Raw genomic sequence first — 26,974 nt, 5'->3', positions numbered from 1 at the left:
GGTCAGTTTTCCTCGAGTTTTTCGAGGATGTATCCTCTTTCCCTGGGTTTCAGCTCTTCCGCCTTCTTTCCTGATGGGAGGGCTCTGCCGCGGCTCATGGTTGCCATGGTAGTTGTTCGGGTATAGTAACCTGATTTGTAGGCTGAAGACATCTTCAGCCCGTCAATTATCTCATCTACACAAGATATTGCTTTTAACATCTCCTCGTTTGAGGAGAAGTCTGCTCTGATTCTATCATGAGCAATCATTTCCCTCTTCCATTCGAGGGGAATGTAGTTTAGGAACCTGGCGTTGAAGGACGCCTGGTCTGGCGGCGTCACCATCTGGGACGCTGCTTTTGACAGTTCTAAGTAGAACTGTTTTAGGCCTTTTTCCGCTTCGTATTTGACGTTGCGGTATTTCTTTGTCGCGTTCAATGTGGTGGAGGCTTTGATGAAGGTTCTCATCAATATGTTGAGAACTTCGAGGAACATGCCCTCGTCTCCTCTGAGGAGAGTTTCGTCTCAGAGTCTAATTCCGAGGTCAAACGCGGGCCCCCCTAATCCATGAATCAAGCAGTCCAGGTGGACTTCGTCAAATTGGGGACCTTTGCATCCTCATGAGGCGAGGAATCCCAGTAGTTCTGTGAACCACTGCCAGAATGATTCCATGTCGTTCTCCCCTGACCATTTCTTGTCAGGGAATGCCGGCCCATTCTTTAGGGCTTCTGGCTTCACTCCTTCTGGGTAGGGAGTGAGTATTCTCACTTCAGCCATTCTTATGGCCTTTTTGTACCATTTCTCCAGGTACTCTTCTTGCTCCCCTGCCTTCGCGGGGTTGCTATCCAATGGAGATCTCTCCTTTGGGGGGTTTTTGCTGGGGGAGATCTTCCTCGCAGCGTTTCTTTGGTTTCAGGCAAATTCGCCTGAAGTTGTATTTGTATTCTCTCATTGTTTTGAGAGGGTGTGAATGAGTTACCTCTCTGTTCGAGAGGTCCGTCATAAGTGGACGTTTGGCCGAACCTTTGGTATGTGCCAATTCTCCTTCTAATCTCTGAACGATGCCTTCTTTCGGCATCGTCTTCTCCTATCCTTGGGAGAAGGATCTCCTTAGCATCTCTGTCGAGTTGCTGATGATATTCCAGTGTGCTTTCACTGGTGGTTCTTTTCGTGAATTTTTCACGAGTTCTATTTGTCCTGGACCGTGGTCCAGGGGTGTTTATTTGTTTCCTCACTTTTTTGTGAGAAATTTATTTCCTTCAGCAAGTCTGTTTGTTCGCTGATTTTTTCAGTCAATGTGTCGATTGCGTTGGCCTTTCTTTCTAGAGTTATCTCTAGATGAGCTGTACTATTATGGTTCGTTTCCTCAATCTTTTTTTGGATCGAGTTTATCGTGTTTATTATGCGCGATTCCTGGTTTTCCAGGAGGAAGTTTGGTTGGGCGAGCAGAGACTCTCCCCAGTTGACATTTCCGCTTCTGGGGGTTCCAGAATGGGTTCTTGGAGTGAACACTCCATGCTCGCTTTGTTTAGGTGAGGCTGTTGTGGAGGGTGCTTCCCTTTCATAGAGGGGTCTGTTCGCTGGTTTTTCCTTACTTTTACGTAAGGCTTCCTCAGCGAACTCCCTCATTTCAGTTCGCCTCCTCTTCATTATCTTGGAGACCTCCTCCAAGGTTGGTGACCTTGCCTTGTCTGGCATGGTGTGTGGGAGTGTAAACAGCGGAAGTTCTTTTGGAGCTTCCGCGCTCTGGGAGATCCTGCTCTCAGGGCGTATCTTCGCGCCTTCTCGGGCTTTCAGCCTGAGAAGAAGTTGATCATCACTTTCCGTCCTCCATTCAGATGGAACCTGGAACAAGTCCAGTAGTTTTTCGGATAGCTGATGCAGGGGCTCTTCCCTTTGTTTCCCTTTGTCTGCCTTTGGGGCTTGACTTGGGGATGTGAGGGGGACTCCAGGGGATAGTGGGGCCCTGGAGTTTCCTGCGACTCTATCCGATCAGCTTTTTGGGCTGATCGTTCGGCGCTTACGCATTTTTCGCGCAAGTCGATCACCTCGTGAGGAGGTGAGGGATCTTCCCCAGCTTGGGTTAGATCAGTATGTTGTGGAGTTCTGGGGGTATTTTACCCGCACTTACTCCACGTAAGTTTCTAAAACCTTCAGGGACCAGCCCTGAGGTGGTTGCTAATGCCAGATCATGTTAATCCTCGTCGTCGTCTGACAACGGCTTTTGGTTTGAATCTCCCATGATGGGAGATTGCGGTTTCTTAATAAACCGCTCGTTTCTTTTTAGTGTCACTGCAGATGCGACCTTGCCCTTGCGGGCGTGTTTAGGTGCCATAGGCGCTTCTGAGTCAGATGTTAAGATTGTAGAGTTGTGGGTTGTGTTGTAAAACACACCTCATACACTTAAAAAAGTGTGAGGTCTTTGGGTAGCTCAGCACACAAGGCTGTAAGTGATACAAGTTTGTGTATTTTACGGTGGTGTGTAAGCAGTTACCCGGAGGTTCCCGCTTGCCCACGTGACTATATGTATCTAATTTACATGTGGCTCGGGGTTCGGGGCTATTGCCCTGACAGTGGCATCCTTCAAGTTTGTCTTTGGGCACGGAAGTCCAGCCTGGCGCCCACTATTAAGGCCGGTGTGTGGCAATTATTCAAGTTTGTTTGGGCTCGAAAGTCCAACCCGGCGCCCACTGTTAAGGCCGGTGTGTGGCATTCAAGTTTTGTGTTGGGCCCGCAAGTCCAGTCTGGCGCCCATCTTTAAGGTCGGACTTGGCACCCCTTCGAAGTCCTGGAAGGCAGTAATTGGCACCCCCCTTCTCTCCTTGCTCTAAGTCCTCAGACAGGCATGCAACACTCTTATTTCCCTTCCCTTCCTTGCCACGTCACGATTTTTTCATTTTCCCACGGTCCAAGCGCGCTCGCAGCAACCCAATCCCACCTTGCACCAAGCACCAGCAGGCCATTGGGGCCACTCCCCGACTGCCTTACCACAGCACACTGTGGATTCAGAGGGTGATCCCTCCTTTCAAATATTGTATTGGTCCCCATGCACACTTTTGGACAAGTTGAACACCCGGGATCGCTGAGAAGGCTCACTTCACCGACTGCCTGGCATGGCATCCACTCAAAATTGGAAGGCATGAAATCCCTGTTGATTAATGGACTAACAACCTTGGCCACGCATCCATTGGATTTTACCGCTTCCACATTTCTTTCACCGCTTCATTCTCATTCAATCTTTTCTTTCCTATCCCTTTCCTGTTAACGTTGTTTCGAATTTCATTTCCACATTATACATTTATGTCAGACTATTACTTTCTTCTTCATTTGAGAGGGTGTGTTGAGGAACAACCTCGAAGCATGTATTTACTATTTTGTGACATACTTTCCTAATTAAGAGTCTATAACAGTCCACCATATTCTCGTCCAGCCGCCCTCAACTTGGTTTTCTCTACAGATAACACATAAACTGGTAGCACATCTGACCTATGCATTTTCATCGGCTGTTGGATAGTTGTAATAAAACACCATGAAATGTTTCCCGGGTGTTCGAACGATATACGGGATTTTCCGACAAATGTATGGTTTAAACTCGTGACCAAAATGTTTGGATCCGTAAGCCAGCCGCAATTCATAAATCACCCAATCGCCGGCCTCTGCCGACATTAAGATCCCTCACACCTAACGACATAGCACACCCTTCGCCGCTGTTACTGAACAACATGGAACCCCAACCCCTACCCCGAACGCCAGAACAGTTAAGGCCAGAGCTAAGCGATGAACAATGGAAAGCATATAGCCGGTGCCTTTCCCTAGAGAAGTTGGGTGGATGGGGTATCCACGTTCCTGAGCTTCAAGAAGCTTACTCGGAGGACATCATGGCCCAGTTCACAGCGTGCAAGGTTGCACGTATCCTTGGATATTGTTTGCTTGCGGCACCTAGTAAGCAAGGGTGTGATGCATTGACCCGTGAGATCCTTGGGTGTGCCGGCAAGGCACAAAGTTAGAGTGTGCAGACAAGGAGGAAGCAGAGATGTTGGAGCCTGTGGGCCAGGTGGAAGCAGAGATGTTGGCTGGGCTCGCCCATTTGTACATTTATGGGCTAACTCGTGTGTGTGAGTTCTTTTTTATTCATTTCCAGCAGCTTTTGACTTGCTCTCTAGTTTTCAATCCAAAGGCCGTACACCCATACTGTCACCAGGTCAAAGTCCCAGAGGCTCCTTCGAGCAAGCAGAGAAAAGGGCCGCAGATTGGCTGCTATGGCGCCGGGCCCCCTATGATAGCCTGAAGCAGCTCGTGAGTATGTTTTACTGACCTTGTTGTTATCCCCTCATCGGTGCATTCGGCCAGGTCTTGCTTCGTGATGACCATCGCTGTGCCTTCACTGGTCTTTTGGATAAGTCTTTTGTGGGTTGTGCACCAAGGCAACTCGAATTCAGAGGAAAGCAAGTCAACGTGACTGGAATGGATGTGGAGCGGACAAAACCCGACCTCGGTGAAAACATATGTGGCTCACATTATCACAAAGTCGCTATCGGAGGACATCGAGGGCCAGTCAGAAGGGGTAAAGGCTAAGGTCCTTGCTTTTCCTCATGGTCTCTGTATCTCCTAATCTGTTTAATTCAGTTCCAGTGGGCAAAGAAGGCAGTGGCATTGATCGAGCGGTTTGGAGGGTTTTCCTTTACAGAGCTTGGGATTCATGGTCTGGACAATCCGTTGAATGTGTTCACAACATCAGATACGCCGCACAAGCAGTTTGACGCCCTCAACCTGTGGTTAGTGCCAGCTCTAGTACGTTTCTTTGCCACCTTTTACCCTTGTTTTTGGATTGACTTGCTGTTATCTAGGATCAAAACCGTGCCGTCATTGCCAATAATACATACGCTCCAGAACACTCTGGGGGCGATGTGGCACTGAAGTCATTCGGGATTCAGAAAATTGTCAAATTCAAAGAGGCTAAGACTGAAGATGGTCAGGTCGTCCCCCCTCCTGACCCACGTCTCCTTGCCCTGCATGCTGCTTGTGCATGGGTTCTTCATTCATCTGGCGCCATAGAGCATGTGCGGGAGTTTCTTCTTCGAGAACCTGAACCGATCTCGCTCATGACAGAGCCAAATGCAGCTCCAGAACTTCACTTCGCGCTAGAGAAGTTGCAGTACTTTCGGCACGTTTCCACGATGGCCTAGTTATGGTTTTCACTTATCTCTCACTCCACTTAACCCTTTACTTTGATGTTGTGTGTGTTTATCTGTTCCATGTCTCTGTGGATGTTGTACCCGCGCAGGAAAATGACTGTATTCCAAAAAAAAAAAGATCATGTGACGTTTGTGGATGATCATACTTGTATCTCGGAATTTGAGGATCCGGATCCAAACCTGAGCCCGAAACGGATGGATGGATTCATTCGGTCCGTGCCGTGGTGGGCAAAGGGAAAAAAACGGGAAGTCGGTTTCTTTGCTTCCGTTGGTGTTTCCCCATATGTCATGTAACCGTGCAATCCCTGCGCTCCTGCCACGTTTTCGTTCATTTGTTCGAATATTCGGCTTTCTCCCCTTCCTTCCCTTCCTTCCACATCGCGGTCACGTTACAGTCACGTTCTCGTTGCAGAACGCACGGCCACGGCAGCTCCACTCACCAGCTCATGCCTCGCCTCGCTGACGGGGTACCTGCGGCAGCCCAGCCCTAGCGGTGCTGCACGAGAGTAAAAAAGACAAGACGAGTGAGTGCGCCGCACTCTTTCTCTTTCTCCATTTCTTTGTTTTCTCTTGCTGACGATCGATCTCTGCCGTTCCTCAGGGCTGTAGCCATCCCCCCCGGACGCGCTGTATCTCCCTCACCCACAACATCCCATCCTCGCCGTTTTGGACGAAGCTGATGGTGTTGGATTCGCTCGTGGGCTTTCGAACGCAGTGCGGTGCCGTTCCGTCCGGTTGGGGGAACATGCAAATCGCGCGCACGGCCCTTTTCTGACGCCTCACCGTCGCCGCCGCCGTCAATCGGCAAAAAAGACCCATTTTGCTCGACTCCAACGGATGGTATTCGAGCCAGGCACGTACGGTGAGATGTTCTAGCCGTAGGTCTCCTCGTCGAGAGGCAAAGCCTTGAAGCTGGCGCTCTGACTGCGAACGCGGAGGGTTCTGAGGTTTCCATGGATGGTATGTCGCTAGCCTCCTCTGTTGCCTTGACGTTAACGAAGAATGTATAGTTTCTGCATGTACCTTTTCTCGTCCCGCCACAGCCAAGTTACAGCGAAATATCAAAGCCTGACCTCAAATGAGTCTCGTTCTCGTCCAACCACCATTGTATTGACGACCGCCGCTCCAGACACTACCTTCTCCCCATTCGCATCGTAGGAAATAACTATGTCCAGACACTCAGAGACACTCCCTTCGCTTCACTGCCCCTCTATCCCCAAACCATCGCTTTCCGCCTTACTTCAAGTGGTTCGCATCGCGCCCATGGCACTGGTCAAATCACAAGGTCCCCCCACCACCGACTGTAGCGATTCAGGTTCTCAATCGAGCATTGACCTGACTCGACCAAGTGTGGTCACGCCCTTCCAGTATGGCCTCCTCATCCTCGGGAAATCAGATCAGAGTGAGGGGACAGGGCCATCGACGACCGTCTGTGTCTCGTGGTTCCAGAGTCGAGACTATCATGGAAGAAGTTCCTGGTCTCGCTTCTCTACTCATCCTGGAGTTCTGTGTCTAGTCTGGTGTCGCCAGTGCCTTCAATGCCGGTTGAGATTGTGAACGCCAAAACAGGCGAGCCTGAAGTTGATGTTGTGGAATGGGATAACGATGATGGCAGCACTGAGATTATGCGCCGGTATCGTGCTTTAGGCAAAGAGGCTTTTGATATCGTTCAACAGAGTAAGCACGACTGGGCTGACACCGACTTCTCACGCTTTGCATTGGCTTGTGAGTGCCCTTGCTGTTCAGGCTCATATTCCTCCCCAGCATTTCAACCTCCTCAAGAACCTGCTGCCCTTCGGGCCTTTTATGATTATTCTGTGAGGACTTACACGCACTTGCCATCTGAGTTGTGCCACAGACGACAGCGGCGAAACTCTCGCCCAAGCTCGTATGGCTCACGTACTCCAAAGAAGGCGTTTGCTCCTCGCCTTCCCAAGCAGCACCACAGCCATACTGAGAGCATGGAACATGCATTTACATGCATTTCACCTCCGGCTTTGGCTGTCATCCCACCAACATCCCCATTTGTGATTGATCGTTCCTTCTCTGCCGTTGGTCTTACCCCCTTACACCCGAATTTGCCATCGCAGACTATAGACCCTCTCGAGATGCATCAACTAACTAAAGCAGTGGAGGCAGATACATGCAAGCCTAGGCCGCGTTAACGCGTGGCCTCCAAAAACCCATTGGAGTGCCCTTGGGTGGAGCAAACAACGTGGTACTGAGCCAGTCAGACACGTTCAGGCAGCTTCCCCTTTGAAGAAGTCCGCGACTGCTAGATTAAACGAGAATATTGGAGATGTCAGAGGTGAAGCCATGGGACTTGTCATGAGGTCAGCTGCAATGACACGTTGATATTCGTCACTAATACGGTGTCTTGTGTAGCCCAACTGGTTCTCTTTGCCTCTCTCGCCCTTGTCCCAAGAGCAGACCTCAATCCATGCTTTCCTGGGCTTGATACGTGGCTCAGGCATGTTGGGTTTTGTCTACAGGATGATGCCCCTACTGTTTATAAAGTGTGTGCTTTATTTACAACATGTCATTGTCAATGGTCGTTCATTACTGGTATCCACAGGAGGTTTGTGTGTAGATGATGCGTGGCATTGCACGAAGAAGACCCTTTCACCGCATTGTACTTGTACTATGTGTTGTGCCCCCTGCTCCATCATCAGGCCATTCCATAGTCTTCATGTAGATAGTAATGTAACTGTGTGTGGTGTGTGCGTGATTCATTCTAGGATGCCCACCCTATCACCAGCCTGTCAATGTCAACCCTCTTTGGGCAATTGACGCATCGTGAAACCCGTCAGACTCCGGACTGCCCCAATGGTATGAAAGAAACTAACGGACACAATCCCTGGGTGTTGTGTCCCTTGCCGATGGCCTTGTGCTTTGATGTGACACGTGAAACTCGGTGCCGAGGCTGGCCCATTCATCCATCCCAGTACTTGTGCCCACTATGCCCAAAGTTAAGAAGGGATGTCATCTGCCGAAGCATGCAACTTCGAATGTGCGGAAGAAGTTGGCTCCGCACTCTGAACTGGGGTCAGGCCCCACTTCTGCACTGGAATTGATAGATATGCACCTCCAGTCCACTTCCACGCAACGGAACTATAGCTCAGCGATAACTAATGCTAAGAAGTGGTTGGAAGAGAACTGCCTCAAGTACAGTAACCCCCCCTTGGAGGGTGAGGATCCAAATCCGGAGGCATCTCTTTTCCAACACAAGGATGCTCCGTTTGCTTTCGACAAACCTGTGGAAATTACTGCCAAACTACTGGCTGCATACATCACATTCCGCGCTACTGATCAGAACAAGTCTGTCTCAACTGTAGACATACTTCACTCTGCATTCAAGTGGCACTTCAGGAAACTGTGAGTAGTGACATAAAATTTACAAAGTGAAAAGTGATCATTTCTGATTCCCCTCTAGAGGATTTGAGGGCACTTGGCATCCACACCCTGATCCTGAAAAGTGCCAGGGAAACCCATGTGAATCCAGTCTGATCATTGATCTTGTCAAATCTGTGAAGAATTTGTGCACATCTGAGGGAACTATCCGGAATCATGCAAGGGCAATCCAGATTAGCGACATTAAGGCTATTCAGGCTGTCACTGCTGCTCAATGTCCTCCAGATCTGATTAGCAAGGCTCTTTCTTGACCCTAGTATTCCCAGCGAGTCCTTCACCCTTAAACAACGTGACAACATCTGCTCCCACCTCATGTTGTGTACACTAACATCTTTGGGCTGGACTCTATGGACTCGGTACCTACATCTCTGCTGTACCGACCCTTGATTCATACTTCATCTTTTGACATAGGAATGAGGAACTCACTTCAATTCTTATTCAGCATCTTGATTGGGGACATGAGGAAGTCAGTCACAGCCTTCCACATCTGTGGGTCACCCTGGTGAACTGCAAGGGCTGGCAAAAACAGAGCCATAGTGATGAGTCTGGTTGCCAAGGTAAATTAAATCCAGTGGCCATCAGTCTATTGCTGGCCTGAGTCCGAGTTTATAGGGACACGGTACAATATCTATCCCCTCTATGGCATGGACACATTTTCCCAGCATGATGGACCCAATGTGACTCCAGAGCTTGATGCATATTGCCATGTGAGGCACTGGACTCAGTTTCTTTCTCTGCGATATTGTAGTGGAAAACCCTTGAAGCCTCACTATCCCCTCTTTCCCTCCTGCTCTCACCGTTCTCATGACATTCACTGGAATTCAACACTCTCAACCACCACCGTTAATGATCTCCTTGCCTATTATGGAAGGCAAGTGCAACTGGAGACTGACAGACTGACATCGCACTGCTTCAGGCGTGGTGGTCTTCAGTACTGGTTTGCTCTTGCACCGGTTTTCAGAAGGTGGCCACTTCATCAGTGCCAGTGGTGGGGTGGATGGGCACCTGGAGAAAATGTGAGTCTACACTGTATATCTCATCCACATTCCCAAGGCTCTCACAATGTTCCAGCCATCTACACTCCTCAAATATGCTATGGATATGCTGATCACCACAGAAACAAATTATGGTGACTCACTTGCCCTGGTTCACATTGACAACTTAGAGTCTCAAAATGGAGCGATGTCACAACTCAAAGCAATGACTGCAGAAGAAGCTTGCTCTCAGTTTGGCCATCTGGCTGAATACATGGCCCATTTTGAGGAACACATGGGCCGGTATGAGGAACACATGCACCACTTCAGGCATGGGCTCCGAAGCATTGATGAAAGATTTGCTTCATTCCAAGTCTCACTGGATCAACTCAGGCACATGATAGGCTATCTTATTCCTCCTCACCCCGTTACCTTCCACCACCACATTACTGGTATGTCTGCACAGTAATGGATTGTACGTCCCTAATGGTTCAGCTAGGAGGACCCACTCAGTTAATATGGCCACAGCCAACCTTACCCAGTGCTCCTCCCCCCCTTCCTCCCCCCAGCCCTGTCCCTTCCTCTCCACTTGCCCAGTCTCTATCCCACCCTCCTTCAGGCTCCAGTCAGCCCCAAGAGCACCATGATGATGATGGCCAACCCGCTCCGGGCACTGAGCACACCACCATTCCCCCAGTCCACATGCTTGAGGATGCCATCAAACAATGGCTGCATGGGGATGAGAATGAGCTCCGAGTGCCACTGAAGCACTGGAAGCGGGAATGGTACACTGGCAAGCACTCAAGCACACATGGAGTGACATATGGCAAGCACCATTGTGTTGGCCAGAAATTTGATGAGTCTGTAGTCTCTTCCTTCTCCTCTCTTTTTGGTGACTAAACACTAACACTTCCCCACTGTGCAGAATGGGTGAAGCAGAGTTCCTTAAACACTATGGACTGAAGATGAGTGACAATTTTGGTACTGTGCTTGAAAAGATTGGAGTGGAAGGGAAAAGAGACAGCACCATCAAGAGTTGTAAGGGTAGAAAACCACACCACTGAATGTACATAAGTGTCATTTCACAATGATTATCTTATCTTCCCAGTCAGATCACACATACCGTTTGTGGAAAATCAGCGAAGAGATCTGAGTATGGCTAGAAAACCTCATGGCCCATACATCCTCCAAAACCCATCCATTGGAGATGGGACTGATGGTGTTGTCAGGGGACAAACCCGGGTCCCCATGACCCCTCTCTCTATAACCCAGAGCCTGACCTGTAACAGCCCATCCCAGGGCACAATGCTACTGTGGGTAAGAAAGTGATATAAACAAAGGGGCAAGTAGATACACTTGCCTACTGTGGGTAAGAAAGTGAGAAGAAGGTTAACTTCTCACTTTCCCACAGTGGCCCCAATATGGCGAAAACTTCCGGGGATACCCGGAAGTCACATGAGGTGGGATCCGGGGTCAGATCATGCGGCACATGGAGCGTGCAGCACAGGAAGTGCATGGGAAGTGGAGTGGGTCCAGATGCGGGTCCGGGTCCAGGCTAAGTCAGGGTATGTGCCCTGACAGGTGTCCAAAAGTGCTCGAGTAGGGGGACCCAGGGGATATTTTTGCCAATTTTTGTCATTGTTTTCTACCAGAGCCAACAAAGACATTCGCAAAAAATCAGCAAGAAAATTCAGGCATGGCCAGTGAATCTCACGGCCCCATACCTCTCTCAAAACCCATCCATTGGGGATGTGACCAATGGAATCTGAAAGCCCTCAAGTAGGGGATTCCAATGGATATTTTTGTCGGTTTTTATTGTCGGTTTTCCTCTGTGGTGGACAAAGACATTCACAAAAAATCAGCAAGAAAATCCAGGCATGGCTAGGAAATCTCACAGTGCATACTTGGCTCAAAAACCATCCATTGGGGATGGGACCGATGGCATCTGAAAGCGATTGGACAGGGCAGCCCAGCAGATAATCTCACTGATTTTTGTCATCACTCTCCACTGGACTGGGGATCGACAAGGATGCTGGAGAAGCTGTCCATGGACCAGTCACTCTGATGTTTTGCTTAGATTGTGTGACATTGGAGGAATACTTGCCAGTGAGTTGCTGTGGGAATGGGCTGACAATGGAATGGTAATGTGTCAGGGCACGCCTTCGGGTTGCTAGCGTAAGTAGTGCATTGCCACATGACCCATATCTCCATCAGCTTCTACTTCTTTTCTTCTTCATCTCCGATCTGATCTGATCTGCAGCTGTCGGTTATGATGCCACATTATATGACTGCATGCTGGGATGGGCATGTCCCCCAGCTTTGATATCAATTAGGTTTCTGGGGCATCCTTCATTGCGAGCATGCACATCCCTGACATAATGCCCTGCAGTTGATCAATGCGAGAGGAACCTCTGATGGTGGCCTCGTTCCAAGACACCACACAGTCATATGGGCATAGTGAAGTGATGCTTGGCTCTTGTTTAATTAGTGATTCGCATGCACCCTTGCTCATGGATATAGCTCAGACAAACTTCCTAAATGACCCTTTGAACAGATTTTTGGGAGTTTCCTGCGACTTGCTAGAACCAAAAGACATGTCAACATCAAACATGTGGTCTGGTTTGGCTGAAGACGGAACATCAGGGTAGCAAATCTGACAAGCACGTTGAAGCGTGAAAGCAAGCACAGGGTCCAGTGTAAAGTTTTTTGAGTGAGGGGACCAACACTTTGCAGGGCTTGCCTCAGGAGTTGCACTCAAGTCAAGCCAGTTGATCAGATCGTATAGCTCCTCAGCAGCAGCTGTCAACATATTGAGGGGTAGAGCTTGAGTTTTGATTAGTTCAGATAGCATGGTCCCATGAAAGTGATTTGGAGACTCACTCTGACCAGTCCCGTCTGGAATGTCACTAGCAACAATGCTGGTGGGCCATGGTTGGGCTGCATCTGAAAGGGGCCTCAGATGTGTCATATCCATCCACAGCCATCGACTTCCACTACCTCTGATCCCTCTGGACTACCTCTGCTCCTTCTTCACTAACCTTGGAGCTCCCATATTCTGCAATCACCTCAGTATCCCTCGATGGTCACCACCCCCTCTTTTCAATTTATTACCTATGCCTCCCTAAGTATGGAGCCCTGAAGGCTTCCAGACAGCTCTGACATCCGCTAGCGCACTCCTGCCTCCACTGGGCAATACACTCGCTTTCCCTGCAAGCTCACCTTTGGGCCTATCCCTCCTTTCCATTTCTGGGTTATTGCCTACCATTCCGCTAACCCCATAACCCAACTTGTTGGTAATATTCAATTGGCTAATGTTTGACTCCATTAGCTCCGCTCCACTCAGCCCCACCATTTACAGGCCCACCCTCGTTGTAACTATATATACTCAACTTGTACATAGGTTACACCTCAGTAATAAAATCGACTAGAGTTTACCCCCTTTTAGTTCTGGTTACGTTAGTGTTACAGGAATGGGTTCCGGGGAACCCAACCTGAGCTGTTCTGCTCATGGACAGAGGTGGCTGCATAGCCATTGAAGGGAGAGCAGGAGGAGATCGGAGGCCAGGTGTACTAACGGTAACTTGGCACTCCGAGGAGCGTACCGGCAGCAGGTATAATGGGGGCTCCTTGAGGGAGCCACCTAACAGTTGGCTAGCAGTGACTTGGTGCTCATGTGAGCGTACCGGTAGCGTGGGTAGTGTGAGGGAGCAGCCCAGTGGTCGACTATCGGTTACTTGGCACTCAAGGGAGTGTACCGGTAGTGTGAATTGTTGGGACAAGCGGGTTGGTTGACTAGCGCACGGTAGTGAGTGACCGTGGGAATTAGGGCCCGCAGGTACGTGGCCAAGCATCCTGGGGCTGCTTGAGTCACTTCTCCCTCCCAAGAAGGGAGGAAGGGCTGTAGGACCTGGTAGGGTACTACAGGAAGGGTAGGAAAGGGAGCTCAACCACCCAGTGGGGGGTGGGAGCAGGAAGGGTGAGGTCCGGTGTCTGAGCACTCACCGGGTCGTTGAGGTTTCCTCATGGATTGTAAGAATATTGATGTAGACATCAATATTGACCAAGTCAGATGTTACAGGGAAGGTTTACAGGTGGTGGCACACTGGGGTGACAGTTACAATCACTGGGTGATAGTCTGAGATTGTATATTTGATAAAGAGAACAGTTCCGGCATCTGCCTTATACATCATATGACTTCTAACTATCTAATATAAAAATCATAATGGTCAAAGGAAGTCCCTTGAAACTCAACAAATCCCCCAGCCAGCACCAAAACCCAGTGGGAAAGCTTGGCATGGGGTTTGACAAAGAAATAAAGTTGGAGGGGCTAAGGTTTGATTGTCTATAGTCATGGACCATAAGATTCTAGGTCCATTCCCATAACAGTTAGGGCACAGACATGTTACTTGGCACAGCGCTCCTGGCATAAGTTGCTGAGGCTGAAGCCCTCCGCCACAGAGACATTCCTTCATCTTGACCTGGTCTCTGACAGTATTTTATTACTCCCTGACTAGTACACGTCTTGTATGGCACCAAAAGCCCCCGGCACTCATTCACAACTATGCACATTAGTTCCCAACTCTGTGTCACGGCCCCGCAAAGTCCCCACCCTTACCACTTTCTGCGCCCCCATTCTTGCACCCATTACTTGCGCCCATTAATCGCACCATTGCCCATCACTTAGCGGCACTGATAGTGGTTCCCGTCCTATGGCCCCATAGCAGCGCCTCCTTCGTTCTCCTGCCACCACTTGAGTTCCTCAGCCATTCGGCCGATACCATTTTATTTGCTTAACTAACTAGCGGTTGATATGGTCGCCGCTGATCTGCTCCTTATTGACATTTGGTTATTCCTTTATTGACATTTGATTTATTCGTATATTGACATTCTGATCTGCCACCATATTGGCACCTAGATTGTCAGCCTATTCATTCTGCCTCCCAACTTCGCCATCCTCTGTTCCATTTCCCTGGTCCTCATTGCTCTTTTAGTTCTGTCATACTTACCATCCTGCTCCTGTCCTGTGCCGGACTGACTGGCCCCTTCTCTGTTCTCCTTTCGTATTTATACTTGTAGTTTACTGTCGATGTACCTTAGTTCGAATATTGACTAGAATTCCCCCCCAAGTACTCTCATCTTAAGTTCGCCTCTCAACTTCATCCCAGCTTAAGTCAACGTTGCCGCAAGGTCTTTCCCACTAACGTGAAATACGGGACAGCCTAGAACGCGTGGCACAACGCTCTAGCCAAGTCGTTGAAGCCAAAGTCCCAACCCCCACAACACCTTGCAACGGAGTAGCTCATTAGCTAAGTGACCACTCACGCCACCATACTCTGCTCTGCTTCCCGTGATCACCTTGAATACAGTTTCTGACACTCTGCCTCACCGTCCCCAGAACCCTCACAGCCTGGTCCTAGTCAATTGGTGAGAAACCCAGTTGAGTTTTGCAGCTTTTCTAATCTAGAAACTCCTCTCCCGTCGACTCCGATCATGCTCCTGTTGTTAGAACCGGCGGACTCAGACGACTCCGGAGTGGAATCGGAGACTTAGCGTGGAAGGACCTCGGCCTCAGCGACTCATGCGGAGTGCTGTGCCATTGCTGGTTGTCCTAGGGGTCCCTAATTTCGGATCTAGCAGAGGGAAAGTCTCTTGGGGGAATTCATGTCGATTTCGGACTGAGGTTACAAGTTACTAGGTACATTGTATATAAGGAGGGGTCCGGAATCAAAAGGAACAAGGGTAGGACAAAAGGAGACAAAGGGAGGTGGAAAGAGGAACAACACTGAGGGTCAAGGGTTTGACTCAATAATGTTTCCCAAAGGAGGAATGAAGGGCCAAGGCCCAAGGAGGAAGGAAGGAGGTTGGGAGTGGGGAATGGCTAGCTGACTGAATAGAAAGGAAGCAGCAGCCCAAATAGGAATGAGGGAGAATAGCGGAATTGAATAGGACAATGCAATAGTTGCAAGGTCCGAGGTAAGTCTGGAAAGTCCGAACTTGGAAGTTAAACTCCGGAATATGCCATGCAAAACCCTCCTCCTCTAACATCTTCGACAAGTCCACCACCGCCTCTCGTTCCGACCCTGTTCCCTCCTCCTCTTTCAACTCTGCTTCCAGTAGCAAGCCTCTGAAGGACAATAAGAAGTCGGAGGCCAGCTCCGCTAAACCGGACCTTTCATCTCTGCAGAGGCAAAAAATTAGTCCACACCCCCATGGACTCCACATGGACCGGGGGTTGCGATTCTTCCCTCTGTGCACTCAAAGAAGTGCATTTAAATGCATCTTCCATCTCTGACTTATCCTCCCTCCATATTCCCGTTTCTTTTTATGGTCTATTTTCTCCTCTTGATGTTGACCCTTTGGTTAATGTTCTACCCGTTGTAGATAGTGTTGCTGATGTACCACTCTCTCCTCTGCCCCCTCCGACTACTTCCGTAGATTGATCCACCTCTTTCCATTTCTCTTCTCCTGTCTCTTCTTCTCCTCCATCCGATGATAGGACACAAAATAAACTTTTCTGCACCTATGAGAATGTACCCACACTCATAGACTCTGGGTCTTTGGACTGCTTCGTCGACAACACATTCGTAAAGAAGTTGGCCTTGAAGACATATCAGATAAAACCCCTACAACTACACCTTTTCGATGGTAGCACCAACTCAATCATAACCCATGCCGTTGATATTCCCCTCCACTTCTTCCGGAAACATCACCCCCACGACCTTCTTTGTCACATCGCTGGATGGATCATGTTCCCTAGTCCGGCTTACCCACTACAATCCATTGATTGACTGGGTCTCAAGCAGTATTACGTTCCGAACTTCTGAACCTACCAAGACAGTTACTCCGAGCTCTCCCCCGTCGTCTCCGGTACCATTGCCATCACCTGACATCCAACCATCTGATGTTCCACCAGCACCTCAGTCACAGGCTCCCATTCCTCTGTTACCATCTATCGAGTTTGTCAGCCATTCCGCATTCATGAAGGCTTGTCAACTTGAAGGATCGGTATCCTTCAGCATAACCATCCCCTCCAAGGACAGCCACTTGAGGGCTGCCTCATCCCACACCAATTCCATTGACCTCTCGGCTGTTCCAAAGGAGTATCATGAGTTCGCAGATGTGTTCAGTAAGAGCAAAGCCTTGACGCTGGCACTGCACCGTGAGCATGACCTGAAGATCAACCTTGAGGAAGGCCTACTTTGGAACTCGAGGCTCTCCAGGCCTTCTTAGATGAACACCTAGCCTCCGGGTTCATTTGTCCCGCTACTTCCACTCATGTGGCACTGGTCCTCTTTGTCCGCAAGAAGGATGGATCCCTCCATCTTTGCGTTGACTTTCGAGGGCTGAACAAGATCACCAAAAAGGATCGCTACCCACTCCCCCGCATCTCAGACCTCCTTGATGCCCCTAGCCGTGCCACAGTCTATACCAGACTCGACCTCCGGCATGCTTACCACCTGGTTCGCATTGCAGCAGGTGATGAATGGAAGACCTCCTTCCACATGCGCTATGGTTCCTATGAGTGGCTCGTCATGCCATTCAGTCTCATGAATGCACCCGCAGCCTTCCAGCGATTCGTCAACACGATCTTTGCCAACCTCTTGGACATTTCTGTGGTAGTCTACCTAGACGACATCCTTACCTACTCGGAAGACATGGCTTCACATCAGGAGCATGTCTGAGAAGTTCTTAGGAGACTCCGCAAACATGGCCTATATGCCAATCCAAAGAAATGCGAATTTCATATGGACACTATGGTACGGAGCTTGAGAAGGCTCAGGTCAACTTTCAAAGATTTGCCAATATTTCAATATTGTGTTTCGCCACTAAACCATAAATCAATAAGAATATAAAATACATTCCATAGTCACCTGATGTGTCTGTGCCTGTCCGTTCGTTGCTGGCTCCAGCCTCAGCGCTAAGGTGGCACTCTGGCTCACAGCGTCTATTCTTCTGTTTCACCTGATGCATGCACAGTGTCTATTCTCGTCACATCAGCTTCCTTTCTGCTACACCATGCCATTAAGTCTTTTACAACTGGTTTGTCGCCACTTCCACTTCCGAAGTCATCTTGGGCTTTGGCTCCCGATGTCTATTCCCCTTGGCTACTCTGAACCGGGTTGGTGTCAGAGACCGGATTCGAGACGAAAGAGTGTCTCTGTAGTGGAGGGCTTTGGCCTCAGCGACTTCTGCCAAGAGCGCTGTGCCTAGTGACACGTCTGTGCCCTAACTTACTGACTGGCAATCAGAACCGAAGGGGGGTAACTCTAGTCGATTTTATTACTGGAGTGTAACCTATGTACAAGTGGGATATATATATGGTTACAGCGAAGATGGGTCCGCCATTGGCGGAGCCGAATGGAGCGGAGCTAACGGGGTTAAACATTAGCCAACTGAATATTACCGACGACTCAGGTCACAGGGTTAGCGGAAAGGCAGGCGATAACCCAGAAACGGAAAGGAGGGATAGGCCCAAAGGTGGGCTCTGCAGGGCAGGTGAGTGTATTGCCCAGCGGAGACGGGAGTGCGCTAGCGGACGTCGGAGCTGTCTGGAAGTCTTCGGGGCTCCGTACTGAGGGAGGCGTAGGTAATAAATTGAAATGAGGGGGTGGTGACCATCGAGGGGTACCGAGAGGATTGCAGGATACGGGAGCTCCGAGGTTAGTGAAGAAGGAGCGGAGTTAGACCAGAGGGAATGGAGGGACCGGAAGTCGATGGCCGGGGATGGATATGACAGTTGGGTTGCTTTCTGCTATATCATGTGACATCAGGCTTCTACAATTCCGAGAGTCACTCTTGTTGGCGCTCTAATCCTTGCTCGCCACTCAGCTTAGGCACGTGACCAGCCTCTCTTTAACGGGAACACTCAGCTGCCACTGCTCCGAAGCATTTAAAACCTATCCTATTGCTTGACCACCATCTTCCACCACCTCGATGGCACACAATCATAACCCCAGTGGGAAAAATCAATATGATTTTGTCCGTAAGTAGATCTTGCCTCATGCTACTGGTTCGCTGTCAGCTCTCCTTCAGCCAAGGCTTCGGATGCCCGCCTCGCTGAGGCATTGCAGCGATACCATAAGGAGTTCATCACAAACCCTGTGGTAATAAAGGAGCTGCTTGCAGCTGAGCCTGAGCCCATTCATATGAGGTATTTTCTATGTTATAAAAACATTCAGATCATAACTGTGAGTCTGATTCTAGTGTCCAAACGATCCAGCATCGGAGGAAAGAACTAGGTCTTGTAGGATCTCATACCACAGCAAAAAAGATGCACTCCACCCGTGAAACTCAACTCGTGCTAGACCAGATGGGCAAAGATCCAAACATGAGGAGAGGAGTCAGATTGACGCATGCAAAGATAGCAATGGAAACAGGAGTCCACCTGAGACAGTAAGTGTTGTTTACTACTTTTACCTTTGCCCTGGCTGAACTGAATCCTCAGGGAGCATGTTAGGGAGATAATGCAGCAATTTGAGCTTGAAGGGTTTGAAAAGCGAGAGCCATGTGGCAAGAAGATCAGGCGACACCCTATTATTAGTGTCGGCCCAGGTGCAGAATGGAGTGGTGATGGCCATGACAAACTGAAGAAAATAGGCTTCTCAATCTATGGGATACGCGACATTGCACCAGGGAAATGGCTGAAACTCAAGTTATTACCTGATAACCGCTTGAAGGAGACGATTGCATATGTTTATCTTGAGTTGGTTGAAGAGCTTGGTGGTATGTACCTCGCTGTTATCGCTGCACCGCTGTTTCTCAGCAGCCTCAAGTTCAATTGATGACGGACCACGGATCAGAGACTACGCTTATGTGTGCATATGGTCATACTTTACGGTATGTGGTTTTGTGAATCCTTATGTTCGAGATATGTGACATCTTGCATGTTAGGGAATTTTTCTATCCTGAACTGAACAGCGATGAGCTTCCAGTTCATCATTTTACTTCCAGTACCTGCAATATCGTGATTGAAAGGGGATGGCTTCGGCTGTGTGAGGATTTCGGTGATAACATGGTCCTAGTGTTTAGGCAAGGAGAGCAAGAGGGGATATACAATCCTGAAAACCTAGTGCACTAGTAAGTAGTTTTGCGCATTTCAATCTTACCACTTATCCTAGTGCTTTGTGCCGGTGGCTCTGGTCATTTTTCCTGACCCAGGAATTGGATAAATGGCGTTTAGAGCAAAATGCCTTTAGGGTTCGCAAACTCAACAACAAGGTTGGGCCTTCAGGAGTCTCTGCAAATATTGCCTATGCGCTCCCAGGGAAGTTTGGCATGAGGAACGTGCTTTTGCAGGACATCGATGTCAAAATTGTCCATCACATGAAGGGAGAACTTTCCAGTGATTCCCTTCAATTTGTGCCCCCGGAGTATGCGGAGAGTGCTAAGAAAATATATGACTCCTTGAATGTCCATGAACTCTCAATTCACAATGTGTGGGTCATCTTTCGCAAAATGTTGTCCATGATGTAGAACCGCCACTGGCTTTTCTAGTATTCTATTTCCAAAGATAGAAGCTTAGAATAATTCAAACAATGTTGACAAATTACCCTAATCATTGTCTGCTAGCTTGTCATCCTCATTGTGGCCAGAAAATTGTTTGTTAGAGCCCGGCCCTTCCCTCCCCTCCATTTCAGTCCCACTCTTTCTACTACTATCATCGTCATCTGAGTCGGTATCCAAGCCAATGGCAGCACAGATCTTGTTACACTTATGTCCCTTGAGATATGCATTTATTGCACAGACTCCTTCATCGAAGTAACCCAGTCCAAGATTTGTGCCATCCGATCTAAGGTGTGGTTATAAGTTATAGTCATTCACCATCGTAATCAGATGGGACTTGCCTGAAATTAGACGAGTGCCCTTGGGGATCAAAAAGCATCCAACAGCTGGCATTGGTGGAACTCCTCCAAATACCTAGTTGTAGAAATAAATATTTTCCCAAAGAAGTAAGGAGTCTAAGTAACTTCACATACCTTGAAGGTCGGTAATCAAGTATTTTCCGCTGGACACCCTGTTAGTATAATGCTGAAATGCATCCATAGTATTATGCTCAGATGGACATAGCGATGGCTCAACATCACCCATGGACCCAGTGAACTTCTGAAATCCTCGTGCTTGGGGTGGATGGGGAAGAAATTTGGTGGCAATAAATGTATCATATGGAAGAATGGGCTCCGACGATGCATGTGGCATTTCCTCAACTAGGGTCCCTATGAACATCCCATTGGTGTTGAACTGGATGCCTATTGATCATGCTGTAAGAATATGGGACATGCATACTTACTAACAAAATTACTGCATCTAAGCACGCAATCTTGAACTGCCCGTTTCACATCGTTCATGAAGTTCATGGCAAATTGTTGGGCCATTCCTGTGATACGAAGCTCACACTCCAGGTAGTACTTGACCTCCTTTTCAGTATGCGCTGATTGCTTCGGCACACAGATTGCTAAGCCATGTTCACCTTCCCGACCCTGATATGGGCGCTTAAGTACAGATCAGGGAATAAAGCACAAGTGCACTACTCACATAGATCGCGACTTTTGAGAACCCATCCCCAATGTACCCCAATGCATAAAACAATTGACCAGCCTTTGCCAATTCTAAGCCATCACACCAGTTTCCCGCAACCAGAACCTCCACTGTGTTGGGGACATCCTCGACTTTGGGAAGGCCACTCTCCAAACTCAGAACACGCTTTTTGATTGTCATCGGTATCATTTTCCCTTTGAAAGTTGAGTAGGATTTGACTTCGCTTGGGCAGGATATGACATCAAGTAAGTCAACATTGGGGTCTACCCATGGTGTGCTCTTGTAGAGTGGCTTAGGGGCACGAGAGCACAGACGTTTTGATTCCGAGTTTAGAGGGGATGGTGAGTATCATACGAATAAGAAACTACCAGAATAATACTTGCCATTATCCTCTGCATGGTCACTCTTCCGTTTCCTACTTTTTTTGGGGGATGGAGGCATCTGATGTGTATGGTGAGATTGGGGAAAAGGTTTAATGCCACTTCGAAACTTACGAGGTCAGTCAAGTTATAGCAGATGCGCAAAGTGATCTGCCGCTCCTTGACATCATCTGCACTGATGTGATGCTTAAGTGCGCGGTGATTAAACAACTCAGCAATCGTATTCCCCCTCCACTCCGATATCGGGAGTATCGCATATCTGGGCCGTTTATAATTCACATGCCAGTAGAATGTCAGGATGTGGCTATGAAGGTTAAATATAAGCACCAAAACGATGGAACAGAATGATTCTATCCATGTTCTACTCACCTTTTGACCTCTGGCAATAACAGATATAATTTACTATGACTTTGACAAAATTTGAACAGAAGGTTGGCCCCCACCACGGATACATAAGCCTTATTTTCATAAGTTTCGTTGAGTCGCAAGGGGTTGAGCTACAGAAGTGCACAGATAAGCGAACACAACTCAACTGTGAGTCTTACCTGCACCAACTTATTTTTCTCAGTGCGAAAACCAAGAACATCGACCCTAATTGTTTGGCCTTGGACAGTGGCAATTCTCTGCTGGTATGCTGCACATAAACCTTGGTTTGACTGTTTTTCGGTCATAGCACACTGAAGGGCTCCATTCTGCAATCGACCTTTTGCGAGGCGCTGGTCTGAAACATTTTGGTGGTGGTGCTGGAGCCGCATGCTAAGTCCAGTGAGGATGTCATCGAGAGGTGGTTCAACTGGGGCTTCAGTGGCCAAAGGTGGCGGCAGGGGATGTGACAATGTAGAAGAGCCACTGGCAATGCCAGAAGGTCGCATGTTGAAATCAGCCAATGTTTTGGCAACAAGTGAATCCTTAAACACTCGTTCTGGAGCCCCATGTTTCGCTAGAAAACAAAATGAGAGAACATAAGACTGAATGGAAATATTGGGCATACACAAATGATCAATGCATGGAATGCATACAACAATTTCTCCACGTCGAAAGTAGACACCGCAAATTCAGCACTGTGCAGTTCGTCGAGCCTTCACATCCTGTGAGCCTGTGTCTGCCAGAAATCGAGCTAATGGTAACATACCTCCAATTCCTTGATATTTTCCGTATCCTCCTGGGGCAAGGCATCAAGAGCACTGCATATTGCGCAGTCTTTGTCAGGCGCTTTGAGGGGAAAGTCACGACCACAACCACGGCAAATGTTGTGCGACATGCTAGTGATATCGCAGCTGTAGCTGTAGGATGCACAATTGGGCCTAAGTCTTCTATATATAGCTCAAAAAAAGTGATTCCTGAGTGGCGCGTGGCTGATTGATCGTGGTGTGAAATGTTCATGTGTACTTTAGAGTGGGTTGCCCCCCCCCCCCCCCAGAGGCGCCAGGAAGAAAAGGGCTTTCGGGGAAGAAGAGATCTAGGTAGCATGACCGAGCCCCCAAACTACAGACAAAGCAGCAGAAGAATAGACGCCATGAATGCAACGACGCATCAGGTGACCGTGGAAGCAAAGCGAGCGGACATGGTTTAGTGGCGAGACAACATTGTGAAAATGTATTGGTTCAGTGGCGACGAATCAGCTGGTAACTTGCCTAACGATGATGCGATGGGAATAGACAATGTTGACTTAATGACATGATATAGCAGATAGCAGGCTGATGTGACGGGAATAGATGCCGTCCACACATGAATAGATGCCATGAGTCAGAGCGCATAACGCACACTGCTAAGAGGCTCGTGACACATGAGCCAGTGCAACGGACACATCAAGTGACTATGGAAGCAAAGATGGGTTCAGTGGCAAAACACAATATTGATATATTGGCAAACACCCAGTTTTTGAAAGTTGACCTGAGCCTTCTCAAGCTCCGTACTATGGAATATCTCGGATACTGCCTTTCTCCCTCCGGACTCACCATGTAAGGTAAAAGCCATCCAAGATTGGCCCGAGCCCCATAAAGTCAAGGATGTCCAGTCCTTCCTTGGCTTCGCTAACTTCTATCAGTGTTTCATCCACCAATACTCTGACATTGTGGTCCCCTTGATGTGCCTTACGCATCAAGGAGCCCCCTGGCTATTCTCTGACGACTGTCGCTCTGCTTTCAACACCTTGAAAGAAGCCTTCACTTCTGCTCCCATCCTGACACATTGGCTACCCGACGCCCCCCTCATTGTAGAAACCGATGCCTCCGATTACGCGATCTCCGGAATCCTGTCCATCTGTTGTGATGATGGAGAGATTCGCCCTGTTGCTGTTGTGGGGACAACTCCGTGTACTGCAAAAAGTCGGATTCTACAGAATTTGGTCACCAACATGCACTACATATCCGCTGACGCTCCCGATACTCATTCCATCACTATCCAACACTCCATACACTCACTCCATATTTTTCCATATTTTCCCCATCATTCCCGACAACCCCAAGCAAAATTCCCACGCCCAACCATGCCGCCAATTTCACCCCCTCTCTAGATCTCCATAACCACACATACAAACCAGCCGTTTTTCTACCCGATAGTGATGCTCTACCATCCTTCTTCACCCCCAGATCATTTCCCAGAATGGCAATCCCATACCCACGGAGTATAGTCTCACGTGGTCTTGACAGCACCTGTCAATGGCCACATCTCAAGAAGTACTGCACCAATTGGGATGAATAAGGGCTCGTTGGAAAGCTGGAGACCTGACGGGAGGATAGTCGGGTGCTGCGGCGAAGTGTTGCGGAGTTAACCTTCACAATTCCCATTTCGGACCCATTGTCATACATCAGCAAACCTGGATGCAGAGGCCTGAGAGCTCATAGAGCTCATAGCTCTCAGAGCTCTCAGAGCTTCAGTACTTTGAAATTGCAGGTCCCCTTCTCTGAGAGCTCCAAAAAGTAGTCAAAGCTCTGAGAGCTCATAGAGCTATATTTGCACACAGGGGACTATTATCTATATGAGCTCCCTGAGTGTTTAATTTACCCGATATTAAAATTTAAATTTAAAAGCATTGACTATGGCATCATGTGACTAGCCATAGCCAAGTCCCTACCATACAAGGGACTGAACAAACTCAGCTTCACTTTCAGCACCAATGCGGCACCAGACACCAAGGGTATGTAGCCCAATCAATATATAAGCCAAATATAGGGATATAAATGCAGTTAATCTGAAATTACTTAGGGAAAATGCGGGAAAATGAGTGGGAAAATGAGTGGGGGGGAAATGGGGGGGAAATGGGGGGGAAATGGGGGGGAAATTGAGGGGGGGGAATGGGGGGGAATTGGGGGGGGATGAGGGAGAAAATGAGGGGAAAATTAAAGGGGGAAATGGGGGGAAAATGAGGGGGAAAATGAGGGGAAAATGGAGGGGGGAATGGGGTGACATTTGGAGGGGGAAATGAGGAGGGAATTGGGGGGAATGAGGGAGGAAATGAGGGAGGAAATGGGGGGAAATTGAGGGGGGAAGTGGGGGGGGAAGTGGGGGGAAAATGGAGGGGGAATGGGGTGAAATTTGGAGGGGGGAATGAGGGGGGAATGAGGGGGAAAATGAGGGAGGAAATGGAGGGGGGGGGGGGAATGAGGGGAAATTTGAAGGGGGAAATTTGGAGGGGAGAATGGGGGGGAATGGGGGGAAATTTGGAGGGGGGAATGGGGGAGAAATGGGGGGGAAATTGAGGGGGGAATGAGGGGGAAATTGAGGTGGGAATTGGGGGGGGAATGAGGGGGAATTTGAAGGGGGAAATTGGGAGGGGGAATGAGGGGGAAATCGAAGGGGGGGATGGGGGGAAATTGAGGGGGGGATGAAGGGGAAAATGGGAGGAAAATGAGGGGGAACTGGGGGGTTTCTAAAAACTTGAAAAAAAGTCAGGGAAAATTAAGGAAAATTCAGAAAATGGGGGACTTTCTAAAAAAGGAGAATGTCCAAAAAATCAGGGGAAAAATCAGAAATTTTGGGATAAGTTAGGGAGAGATATTTCAGGAAATTAGGAATAATTGGAAAAAAAAAATTAATTCACTTTTTTGATAATTCAATGTGCATTGGAAAGTGCCAAAGTGGGGCAATGTAGCAATGTATGTTTCAGTGTTAGAAAAGTCTCCCACCATGTTTTGGTGAATGTCAGGGCACAGCCCTCACTATTCCACAATCCCACATGCATGCAGACCCATGGGAAAGTTCTGGGCAAGTTACTCACCCAGAAACCATCACAGCCACAACTGTGGGAACTTTCTGGGTGAGCAGCTCGTTCCCACGGGGGGGGTGCCATTTATGGAAAGTCAACAAAGAGCTGAAAACTGTATAGTTCCTGGCTCCCATTTGTAGAGGAGGTTGAGAAGGTTTAGCCCCCTCAGTGAGTTTGAGGATCTCGGACTGGGACTAGATACCCCAGCGACTAGGAGGATCCCCCTGGGCCCGTCACAGAACAAGGGCTGGGCCCTGACAGTGAGCCAAATAACCATGGCTTTTTGACCATGGGAAATTTGGTGTCAAAGGCTTGGATGATATCTGAAGAATACATCAGCTTTTTGTTTGCTTTATTGGGTGGAATTTTCAATTTACTTCATTTGGAACACTTTGTTTATACTCTACATAACATGCATGGTTACATTGCCACACTTTGGTGCTTTCCAATTCACATAGAATCATCAAAATTGGTTGAGTTTTGAGCAAGAAATGAGATGAAAGATAAAGTGCAAGTTTTTGAATTTCAAATTTTGTAAATAGCAATAAAAAATAAGGTGCTGATTTTAGTAAACACAAAAGGTATATGAGCTCTATGAGCCCACTGAGTTCATAGAGCTCATAGAGCTCATAGAGCTTTCAGAGCAATGACAATGGCCATTTTACACACATATATATCCATATTATCTTTGCACTACTGGTGCCAAAATAACTAAGCAGATTTCATGGAGATATGAAGACCATCCATGATTTAAAAACAAAAAGCTCTATGAGCTCTATGAGCTCACTGAGCTCATAGAGCTCATAGAGTGTTTCAAGTAATGATGCTGGCCATTTAATATGCATTTCCAAAAATGTATATACATATTATCTTTGCACTTCTGCATCCTTAGGAGAATAAAATCATTCAAACATTTAATTTTCTCCACCCAATGTGTAGAGGGTGCACAGCAAAAAGACTCAATTTGCTCACAGAGCTCTGAGAGCTCTGAGAGCTCCAAGAGCTCCCTACCAAGTTTGCTGATGTATATTCCCCATTCATTCATATTTCTTTTATTGTTTCTTTGTTCCCAATTGGATATTCATCATTTACAGTTGCCTAACGGCCCGTTTACATTCCCCCAGTCCATTCATTCCATTTCCAACATATATAAACTAGATAACAGTTGTACATAACAAGTGAGTATTGAATAGACCCGTGAAGGGACAAGCAGAAGTTGCATCCAAGTGGCAAAGATGCCATCCACGACCCTAACGCCCCCTCTGAGCTAGTTGCTCACGTCTAAGACCCCTCA

The 26,974-nt window shown here is 48.3% G+C and overlaps 4 protein-coding genes across 4 annotated transcripts; 3 read left to right on the top strand and 1 right to left on the bottom strand.

The window, feature by feature from the left end:
* The first annotated feature begins 3,602 nt into the window (after positions 1 to 3,602).
* EI90DRAFT_3107332 (uncharacterized protein) lies at positions 3,603 to 5,308 on the top strand. Its single transcript, XM_039062625.1, has 7 exons — positions 3,603 to 3,947; positions 3,974 to 4,091; positions 4,142 to 4,274; positions 4,329 to 4,448; positions 4,507 to 4,554; positions 4,605 to 4,769; positions 4,826 to 5,308. The coding sequence occupies exons 1-7, from the start codon at positions 3,701 to 3,703 to the stop codon at positions 5,162 to 5,164; spliced, it is 1,170 nt and encodes a 389-aa protein (XP_038907410.1). The 5' UTR covers positions 3,603 to 3,700; the 3' UTR covers positions 5,165 to 5,308.
* Positions 5,309 to 6,776: 1,468 nt separating this feature from the next.
* On the top strand, positions 6,777 to 7,354 carry EI90DRAFT_3107329 (uncharacterized protein). Its single transcript, XM_039062624.1, has 3 exons — positions 6,777 to 6,850; positions 6,938 to 6,990; positions 7,264 to 7,354. The coding sequence occupies exons 1-3, from the start codon at positions 6,799 to 6,801 to the stop codon at positions 7,336 to 7,338; spliced, it is 180 nt and encodes a 59-aa protein (XP_038907409.1). The 5' UTR covers positions 6,777 to 6,798; the 3' UTR covers positions 7,339 to 7,354.
* Positions 7,355 to 18,492: 11,138 nt separating this feature from the next.
* Positions 18,493 to 20,031, top strand: EI90DRAFT_2959957 (uncharacterized protein; the record flags this gene model as incomplete). Its single annotated transcript, XM_039055456.1, has 7 exons — positions 18,493 to 18,541; positions 18,592 to 18,709; positions 18,763 to 18,951; positions 19,004 to 19,295; positions 19,325 to 19,395; positions 19,450 to 19,635; positions 19,677 to 20,031. The coding sequence occupies 7 exons, from the start codon at positions 18,493 to 18,495 to the stop codon at positions 20,029 to 20,031; spliced, it is 1,260 nt and encodes a 419-aa protein (XP_038907408.1).
* Positions 20,032 to 20,371: 340 nt separating this feature from the next.
* On the bottom strand, positions 20,372 to 22,734 carry EI90DRAFT_3025619 (uncharacterized protein; the record flags this gene model as incomplete). The annotated part of the gene is made up of 9 exons (XM_039057927.1): positions 20,372 to 20,475; positions 20,535 to 20,804; positions 20,846 to 21,035; positions 21,091 to 21,384; positions 21,448 to 21,534; positions 21,588 to 21,777; positions 21,843 to 21,970; positions 22,019 to 22,441; positions 22,606 to 22,734. The coding sequence occupies 9 exons, from the start codon at positions 22,732 to 22,734 to the stop codon at positions 20,372 to 20,374; spliced, it is 1,815 nt and encodes a 604-aa protein (XP_038907407.1).
* Positions 22,735 to 26,974: the final 4,240 nt, after the last annotated feature.

This window comes from Cantharellus anzutake, assembly GCF_015039405.1.
Source record: "Cantharellus anzutake strain C23 chromosome Unknown EI90scaffold_376, whole genome shotgun sequence".
Classification (NCBI taxonomy): domain Eukaryota; kingdom Fungi; phylum Basidiomycota; class Agaricomycetes; order Cantharellales; family Hydnaceae; genus Cantharellus; species Cantharellus anzutake.
Note: the sequence above shows the minus strand (reverse complement) of the source record. Positions and strands in the feature narration are given on the sequence as shown.